Below are 10,193 nucleotides of genomic sequence, written 5' to 3'. Positions count from 1 at the left end.
TTTTTTTTTTTTTTTTTCCTCCTTGATAAGTCTTCCCCTGTCGCCCAGGGCTGGAGTGCAATGGCGCGATCTTGGCTCACTGCAACCTCTGCCTCTTGGGTTCAAAAGATTCTCCTGCCTCAGACTCCCGAGTAGCTGGGATTACAGGTGCCTCCCACCATGCCCAGCTAATTTTTGTATTTTCAGTGGAGACGCGGTTTCTCCATGTTGCCCAGGCTGGTCTCAAACTCCTGACCTCGTGATCTGCCCACCTCAGCCTCCCAAAGTGCTGGGATTACAGGGGTGAGCCACTGTGCATGGCCCCTACTCCCTGCTCTTGATGCTGTCACTTACAGATACCACAGGTTCTATTAGGAGCAGACACCTCTTGAAGCTCCTCAGAGCGGGTACTGGGTACTATCACAAAGTTTCCCTCAGGGTCACTAGAACAGAGCTTTGACTATTGGGTCTCAACAGAATCTTGTACTGAATAAAAGTTCACTAGTCCCAGACATTTAGAACAACAGACTAGATGTTATTTGTCTGCAGGATCTTATATGGTACAGAGAGGATTCTTGAAAACATGATGAAGCCTCTTGGAGAAAACAGGTCGTTCTGTGCCTGTGTCAGAAAGTAACAACTGGGATTTGAACTCTAGTCCCACCCCCATCTGACTGCAAACATGGAAAGTTGCTAAATACTTTGGTACCTCTGTCTTCCAACCTTAACAAAATGTTAAAATACCCATTTCTGTTTTCCTAGAAGTATGGGAAGGAAGAAATTATTTTTGATGGAGAGAGCATTTAGTTTCTCAGAGGGAAGACAGGACATCATTCATCACTTTCGTGATGGTGAGCCTATAGATCTTACTGTATTTGTTCTGCCTGTTGACCAGGAAGCAGGCCACTTCACTTGAGTTACAAGAAATTTCTCTTTGATGTTTCTGAACTGCTGTTTCTTCTCTGCCAGCGGGGGGCGCAATTTCTCGTTGATTTCTAGAATGCTCATCTCTGCCTTCTCACTGGACCAAGGGCCGGCAGATACCACCATGCTGAGGTTTGTGGCAGAAGAGGTGGAGCCAGGGACTGGGGAGAAGAAATGCAAACACATGGTGGGTTAAAAACTGGTGAAACCAAATAGTTTTAATCAGGACTGAGGGATGTCAGTAACTGAAATTCTTAACTTACTGTTGAGAAAACCATGATCACTCCCCACAGTAATTTAGGATCCTTAACCACAAAAACAAGGTTTGAGGTGTCTGAGCTCAGAGCTGAAGGCACTGCCAGTGGCTCAGAGTCTGACAAGAGTGAGGAAGATTGTCACCAGCGTGCCAGGTAACCGTCTGCAGTTGCAATAACAGAATTAGAAGGTGGGGGGTGTCCTGGAATCTTAGGAGCCCTGCATTCCAATTGCCCAGGCTTTGCTGAAACACAGGCACCCTGGTCTCACCTGAGGGTCATCACCAATGTGGATCATTCCTTCAGCATTCACTCTCAGTATTCGTGTACCCTCGTGACAATGGCACAGACCCATTTCTTTCCCAATACATCTAAGCATAGTCCTCACTGTTTAGCTCTTGTCTGTACAAAATCATCAAGGCAAAAACAGTTTCCCAACAGGTTATATTTTCTTAATGGTAGTCATGAAGTCACCCCACCTGCTGTAAGATAAAACAGAGCCTTAGGCTTTTCCACAGGTGTAAGATACCAAACTTTTAGCCTGCTCTGATATCCTCTGGGTCTTCTGCAGTTTTTTCTGTATCCACTAGAAAGTGAAGGAATAATTCATTTTTAAAAAATGTTTTCTTTCCTGTCTCAGTATTCTTCTTCCTGCAACCCACTGTTATGTTGATTTCTTTTTCTCAGTGGGGCACCATCTTGGGCTTTCATTACACTCTAGACCAGTTTGGCATCCCTACGTCCAAAGCTCTTCCTCTATGTGGGTTGATTTGTTTTTCAATGTCACTGAGCACTACATTTCATACTTATCACTTATGGATGTCATTCAAGTGCCACAAGACCTCTTTTCCAGGTATCAAGTGATCAAAATCATTTATATAGAGGTCTCCTGAAAACACGTGTGACCATCTATCTTGGGAATTTTTGTAAACCTGAGGCTATTTTGTTTTCCCATATACTGAAAAGAACAGGGCCACGAGCAGTTCTTGTGGAATATGGTTTGATGTATATTTTGTTGAGCTGGACTAACACCATTGATTTTTGGTTGCATTCCACTAACAGAACATGGCAAGATCACGGTTCCAGTCAGGGTTAGTTGGTGATCCTCAGTGTTGCTGTGCAGTAGGTGAGTTTGAGGTGAGAGGAATGAGCAGGAAAGAGTGACCCCCTGAACCACCTCCTCACTTTCTCAGCTTTCATTCCCACCTAGGTTTTGTGAGCCTGGAACTTGGGAGACTGTTCTGCAGCCCGGGTCTCCTCAGTTTGGCTGCTGGACTTGCCTGAGTTGTGGGTGCACTGGGTGTGATCCTGGGCCGCTCAGCATTCATGTGGAAGTGAAGGAAGGAGGACTGCATCAATCCATTTGAAAGCATCTGTCTCTGCAGCCCCCACCATCCTCCAATGACACTGTAAGGATACTGCTTTGAGATCTATCAAAGGCTTTAAGTCAATGCATTTTCTGGGGTCTGGGAGACCTGACATTCTGTGTCAGAATGAAAATCTTTCAAGTTTCTAAATGATAAAACTGCAGGTTCACAAAGTTACATGGCTTACTTGAGGTCACACAGGGATGAGTTTTCAGCACTGCCAATAAAAGCAATCACAATAATTATTCAGTAATTATTCATATGATCCATATAATTCAGTAAATATTCACATAATTATTTAGTAATTATTCATCGACCAATTCATACAAGGCATTTTGTTCAAAACTGTGCTCATATTTGGACATTGTGTCTTCATCATAATCCTTAAGGTAAAGCTATTATCCATAAGTAACAGGTAAGAAACCTGAAGAAGAGGGATAGCAAATCATGTGTTTGGCCATTATTTCCATTTTTTGGTTTTTGTGATGCTGGAAGAATGAGCAGAATGAGTCACAGGAAGAGAATTCATTCCTGTATTATTTTCCAGGACAGAGGTGTGCCCTCCTAGAGTACTGGGACCAAAATTCCCAAGTGTCTGCAACCTTGCTTTAACAGTATGGGAAATAACCTCTATCACCTGGAATTTCCCTGGAACTTTGAAATATGCAAGAGAAGTATGAGACTTGGGTCTTCCCTTGTGTTTAATTCACTCTTCTATGGAATACCAATGATTCTCACTAAGACTTTTGCCTTTTTATAACCACAATGTATGTTTTATGGAGAAGATTTTACACTTTGCTCTATTTAGAAAGAATAAATATGAGCAATGGTTTAGGTTTCATGTCCTGGACTTAATATTTTTCTGATTTCTGTTTTGAGATTAAATTCTCATGTAAATAGAAAAATACTTATTATTTCTTATAAGGCCAAGTTTGTTATTAGTTTGAGTTTTTGAAGATGAAGCACAAACTTTTGATTTTATCTTTGTCTGTCCCCATCAGCGCCACTCATTGTCTCTCAGTATGACCTAGACTTGCCCTGCAGTTACCCTCGTCCTGCTGAGCCATCTCCTCAACACTGTCCAATTCCATCAGTGATTTGGGCTCCTCCCAAGCCTCCTGAAATGGGCACAGGGATCAGGACGTCAGACACATTCCAGACACAAAGGCAACCCACACTGTAGAGCAGGCAGCTGTGTTCCCACTTCCCTAATGTTCCAGTGATGTCCTAAAACTGCAAGGAACACTTTCCCTTTTTAGGGGTTTGTTCTTCTTGTCTCAATGCCTCTGATCTAGTGAACACAATTGTCCTGAAAGTGAAAGAACTTGCTAAATTTCTGGTTTCTTGTTAGGTGGCTAGAATAGATTTATAAGACTTCCTTACTTACCCATGACTGCTGAAGTTTGAATTCCTAGCAGGACGATTCCTTTTTTTGTAAGCTGAGCAGCTTAGGAAGGATTGGCCATGTTACTGTGCAAAAAGAGGTAAACTTAATTTCTACTCAAAGCATGCTTGAATTTGAAACTAGGGCTTCCACTGTTCCAAAGTTGGACTGTCACTGCCTCAGGCATGTGTCCCGAAGGGCTCATGTCTCTGCTGTACTCAAAATAAAGTTTATATGCAGCCCAGCAAGCCAGATCTCTTTCATTTCTAGGTTCCCTCCACAGTTTCTCCTCTGCTTTAGAGACTGCATTGAAAATATTCTTGTTCTGCTGTTGTGTTTTGGCTTTGGAATGATGTGATGCAGCTCAATGGGTCCTACCCCCAAGTTGATCAGAGTAAGAAACACCTGGGAAAGTCAGTGCACATACAAGTTCATTGTCCTCCTTGCAGGGATTCTGATTCAGAAGGCTCAGGTGGGGCCTGGAATGTGTTTGTTAACATGACTTAGATGCGCAGTCCATCTGGGGACCCGCTGATAGCATCGACCTTACAGTTTATGGGATGATTCCTTCTGTTTTGCTGATGAAGAAACTGAGGCACACAGAGCCTGTAACTTGACCAAGTTCCCCTTGCTGTAAGTCCTGGAGCCAGATCTCAGGTGCAGCAGCCTCTTCCCATCCCCTTCCCACATTTTCCAATTCGGCTGGGTCAGTTCTTTCCAAGTACGTGTTTCTCTCCCCTATACCTCATTTCTGGAAAAAAGGAAAACTGGAATTTAACTTCTTTCATCTAATACATTTCCTCACAACATGCTACCAGCATCGTATTCTGGCCACTTACTATTAAAGTGAGTTTTTTTTTTTTTTTTTTTTTTTTTTGAGACAGGGTCTTGTTCTGTCACCCAGGCTGGAGTACACTGGTGATTATAGATCACTGCAACCTCGAATTCCTGGGCTCAAGCGATCCTACTGCCTCAGCTTTCCAAGTAGTTGGAACTCTAGGCACACATCACCATTTCTGACTAACTTTTTATTTTTCATAGAGACAAGGTCTTGCTTTGTTGCTCAGGCTGGTTTTGAACTTCTGGCCTCAAGCAATCCTCTCACCTAGGCCTCCAAAAGTGCTGGGATTACAGGAGTGAGCCTCTGAGCCTGGCCCTGAAATGCTTTTTGTTTGTGTTTGTTTTTAATGAAAATACAAGACATGGAGATGTGGAAAGACACCTTGCTTTATTAGTGTTATTAGTATTATTATTTCTACAGTATAATTTATATACCACAAAATTCACCATTTTAAAGCATACATTTCAGTGTCTTTTACCATATTCCAAAAGTTTTGCAACCATCGCCACTACGTAATTCCAGAATATTTTCATAATGCCAGAAAGCATGCCTGTATCTATGGGCAGTCACTCTCCAATTCCCCGCTTCTTGCGGTCTCTGACAACCACTAATCTACTTTCTCTACACACAGATGTACTTATTCTGGGCACTTCCTCTATATGGAATAACAAAGTGTGGCATTTTACATCTGCTTCTCAGCATATTGTTCTCAAGTTTCATCCTTTTTAGCCTGCATCAGTACTTCAACTTTTTTATGGCTAAATAATATTCCACTATATGGTTATACCACATTTTGTTTATTCATCAACTGATGGTGGTTTGTTTCCACTTTTTAACTATTATGAATAATGCTGCTATGAACAGCTTTGTACATGTTTTTAAGTGAACATCTGTTTTTCATTTTCTGGGTTATTAACCTAGGAGTGCAATTGCTGCATCATATGTCACTTTATGTTTAACTTTTTTTTATGTTTAATTTTTTGAGGAATTCACACACTGTTTACCAACTTCAGTGGCTACACCATTTTACATTCCCCCTAGTAATATATGAGAATTTCATATTCTCTGTAACTTTCCAAACATGTATTGTCTTTTTTCTTTTTTTTTTTTTTTTTTTTTTTTTTTTTTTGAGATGGAGTCTTGCTCTGTCGCCCAGGCTGGAGTGCAGTGGCGCAATCTTGGCTCACTGCAAGCTCCACCTCCCAGGTTCATGCCATTCTCCTGCCTCAGCCTCCCGTGTAGCTGGGACTACAAGCGCCCACCACCGCACCTGGCTAATTTTTTGTATTTTTAGTAGAGACGGGGTTTCACCGTGTTAGCCAGGATGGTCTCGATCTCCTGACCTTGTGATCCGCCCGTCTCAGCCTCCCAAAGTGCTGGGATTACAGGCGTGAGCCACCACGCCTGGCCTATTTTCTTCTTAAGTCATACTAGTGGGTGTGAAGTGGTATCTCATTTTGGTTTAAATTTACATTTTCCTAATGATGAAAAACACTGAACATCTTCGCATGTGCTTCTTGGCCATTTGTGTGTTTGCTTTAGAGAAACCTCTACTCACAGCTTTTTACCCATTGTCAAATTTGGTTGTTTGTCATTTATTGCTCAGTTATATGAATTCCTCGTATACTCTAGGTACTAGACCCATGTCAAATATATAATTTGGAAATAGTTCTCCCATTATGTGGATTATCTTTTCACTTCCTTGACAGTGTCCTTTAAAGCACATAAGATTTTTATTTTAATGAAGTCCATTTATATATCTATTTTTGAGTTGTTTGTGCCTACTTTAAAAATGTCTAATCCAAAGTCACAAAGATTTATACCTATGTTTTCTTCAAGACATCGTTTTTTGAAAGAGAATTTCCTGGGTTTTAGTGGAGGGTGAACATTGCTTATTTATGCCTCCTGTCCATTACCGATGTTTCTCCTGATTGTTATTCATATGCTCACCACCCCTCCATGGAGCATCCCATGGCCTGTAACAGAGCTTTGGGGACTGATATCCTTCCACTGACTTTGGCACTGGTGACAGCCCTGGTCGTGTGGTTCAGCTTGGCCTTAACCCGACCCAGTTGCACATATTCCTCAGGGCCTTTACAGTTGAAGTCGAGAGCCTCTCTGAGAACGCTTGCCAGCCCATGCTGTTCTAAGGCTAGAGCAAACTTCCTACGTCTATTCCAGACAGAGGGGACTGCAGGGGTTGGACTCATTCAAGACATCTCTCATGTTAGACAGTACACCTGTTTCAGGGTTTGAGGAAGATTGTTCAAAATGAACTAGGTTCTATTTTTACCGTATGTGTGACTTCTTTCTAGAAACAAAAGAATATTTATGTTAGAACAGTTTGTCTATTCTTTGTCAATTGTTGTTTGTCTACATTTTAACGTGGATAAAGGAGCGCTCAGTGTAAATATGTTCTTAACAATTATGGTTCATGTCCACTGCCATGCAATCATATTTAAATCTATGAACTGGCCAGACACGGTGGCTCATGCCTGCAATCCCAACACTTGGAGGCCGAAGCAGGCGGATCATGAGGTCAGATCGAGACCATCCTGGCTAACATGGTGAAACCCCATCTCTACTAAAAATACAAAAAATTAGCTTGGTGTGGTGGCGGGCGCCTATAGTCCCAGCTACTCGGGAGGCTGAGGCAGGAGAATGGTGTGAACCCAGGAGGTGGAGCTTGCAGTGAGCCAAGATAGAGCCACTGCACTCCAGCCTGGGTGACAGAGTGAGACTCCATCTCAAAAAAAAAAAAAAAAATCTATGAACTATCCTGTTACTTAGGTATTATCCTGCTCCTGATGAGAAAACAAACTCAGAAAGATTGCAAAATTTCGCTAGGTCACAAAACTAGTGAGGAGAGGATAAGAATTAGAAACCAGTTCCTTTTAGCCTTCAAAGTTAACCTGGTACCATTAGATCAAACTGATTTACATACTTTTGCTGGAATTAGTCTCAGAGTTTGTGGTTCTCACTTGATTTTCCCAAGGAAAGAGTGTGCCACTTTAATACCATTTCAAACTTTGAAATTTAAAACTCTTTTTTATTATACTTTTTTGTCTTTGTTCTATTCCATTGCTTTTGGTTTCTTCTCAACGGATCCCTCTTATTTATATGCTAAATATTTGTTACCTATTTTCTGTCAATTTTCACATTTTTGAGTGTTTGTTTTCTCTCTTTGCTGTTGCTAACAGTTCTTCGCTGAGGTATAATTTGCATAGAGTATACTGCAAAAAACCTAAAAGTACAGCTTAACACATTTTAATATAATTAGACATTGTATAATAACACCCAGTTAAAGACAGAGAATATTTTCACCCATGCCACAAAGTTCTGATGTGATCCTTGCCAGTCAACACATCCCCCAAATGAAGAACACATTCTGAATGTTGTCACTGCCTTAGTCCCTTTGTGTTGCTGGAAAGGAATACCAGAGGCTGGGTAATTTATAAAGAAAAGAGGTGCATTTTGCTCATAGTCCTGCAGGCTGCACAAGAAGCATGGCACCTGCATCTGCTCCTCATGAGGGCCTGAGGCTGCTTCCACTTGCAGCAGAAGATGAAAAGGAACCAGTGTGTGCAGAGATCATACGGTGAGAGAGGAAGCAAAAGAGAGCGAGTAAAGGTGAGAGGCACTTTTTAATAACCAGCTCCTACAGGAACTAAGAGAGTGAGAATTCACTCACTACCTTCTCCCAGTGTGGAGATTATTCTATTCATGAGGGATCCACTCCCATGCCCCAAACACCTCCCATTAACCCCCACCTCCAATACTGGGGACATTTAAACATGTCATTTCGAGGGGACCAATATTTAAACTATAGCAGCCACCATAGATTAATTTTGCTTATTCATCTGCTTCATAAAAATGGAATCATTTTGGCTGGGCCTGGTGGCTCACACCTGTAATCCCAAGACTTTGCGAGGCTGAGGCGGGCAGATCACCTGAGGTCAGGAGTTCAAGACCAGCCTGGCCAACATGGCAAAACCCTGTCTCTAGTGGAAATACAAAAATTCATCAGGCATGGTGGCAGATGCCTGTAATCCCAGCTACTTGGAAGACTGAGGCAGGGAAAATTTCTTGAATCCAGGAGGCGGAGCTGAGATCGTGCCACTGCACTCCAGGCTGGGGGACAGAGTGAGACTCCATCTCAAAAAAAAAAAAAAAAAAGGAATCATTTAGTATGTTCTCTTGTTTCAACTTATCTTACTCAGGAGGTTATATATGCCACTAATTTGTTTTTTTCCCTTGTTTCATTTTGTTTTGGCCATGTAATATCCTATTGATGGTATGATTATCACACAATTTGATATCCATTTTTCTGATGGGAGATGGGTTTACTTATTGGCTACTGTGCATAAGTAACTATGAATATTCTCATACAATTATTTCTGTGAAGATACTTATGTTCCTGGGTATCTATAGCTAGGGATGGAGTTGCTTGGTGAATGGGTAGAAAACGGACACAGAGTTTTGCAAAGTAGTTGTATTTACATTTCTATGAAAGATACAGGCCATTTCCAGTTGCTCTACATTCCCACACACTTAATATTTTCAGTATTTTAAATTATACCAGGTGTACAGTGACATCCTATTTTGGTTTTCTCATGCCTAATGTTCATTTAGATATCTTATGGAAAATATCTTCTCAAATTTTTATGTTCATTGATATGCTGGGGGGTGTTTGTCATTTTCTTTGTAATCTATAGGAGTTCTTTATATATTTTGAATGAATCCATTTATAGATACATATTTTTGGCTATATTATATAACAAATAATTATTCCTGGTCTAAACATAGCGTTTCAGTTGTTAAACAACATAATAAGCAGAAGGTTTTTAAAAATGAAGTGCAATTCGCTTGATTTCTTATTGTGGTGAGTGCTACAGTATCTAGTCTAAGAAATATTTTCCTATGTCAAGTTCAAGAAACTATTTCCTATTTTTCCTTTACAAGGTTTCTAATTTTAACTTTCACATCTTAAGTTAATTTCAGTGTATGATGGAGAGAGGTTGTTAATATTAACTTTTTAAAACAACAAATATTATTTCACTCAAAACTGTTTTACTTAAAAGTCTTTCATTTCCCCAATGAAGAGCATTGGTGTCTTTGTTTTTAAAACATTTAGAAGTGGCGGTACGAGCATGTTCTCACTCATGGGTGGGAATTGAACAATGAGAATACTTGGACACAGGGCGGGGAACATAACACACTGGGGCCTGTCTTGGGGTGAGGGGTGGGGAAGGGATAGCATTAGGAGAAATACCTAATGTAAATGACGAGTTAATGGGTGCAGCAAACCAACATGGCACACGTACACCTATGTAACAAACCTGCACGTTGTGCACATGTACCCTAGAACTTAAAGTGATACATATATATATTTGTGTATATGTATATAAATAAAAATAAATAAATATATATATATATTTTTTTTT

At 40.8% G+C, this 10,193-nt stretch overlaps 1 protein-coding gene, 1 long non-coding RNA gene and 1 pseudogene across 3 annotated transcripts in view; 1 reads left to right on the top strand and 2 right to left on the bottom strand.

The window, feature by feature from the left end:
- NBPF11 (neuroblastoma breakpoint family, member 11) overlaps window positions 1–1,062 on the bottom strand; it is a 21,260-nt gene extending 20,198 nt beyond the window's left edge. The window contains 2 exon segments of the mRNA XM_011995148.1: window positions 850–889; window positions 892–1,062. Coding sequence (XP_011850538.1) covers window positions 850–889; window positions 892–1,029 — 178 coding nt within the window. The 5' untranslated portion in view covers window positions 1,030–1,062.
- Window positions 1–10,193, top strand: part of LOC105550294 — a 931,651-nt pseudogene that overhangs the window by 117,870 nt on the left and 803,588 nt on the right. The gene's annotated exons all lie outside the window — the stretch shown is intronic.
- LOC105550270 lies at window positions 2,864–3,997 on the bottom strand. Its single transcript, XR_001007678.1, has 2 exons — window positions 3,912–3,997; window positions 2,864–3,642 (listed from the first exon to the last, which is right to left on the bottom strand). It is a non-coding gene; the product is annotated as an uncharacterized LOC105550270 (long non-coding RNA).

The sequence above is a fragment of the Mandrillus leucophaeus genome, unplaced genomic scaffold, assembly GCF_000951045.1.
Source record: "Mandrillus leucophaeus isolate KB7577 unplaced genomic scaffold, Mleu.le_1.0 Scaffold475, whole genome shotgun sequence".
Classification (NCBI taxonomy): domain Eukaryota; kingdom Metazoa; phylum Chordata; class Mammalia; order Primates; family Cercopithecidae; genus Mandrillus; species Mandrillus leucophaeus.
This window is presented reverse-complemented; position numbering and strand designations above follow the sequence as displayed.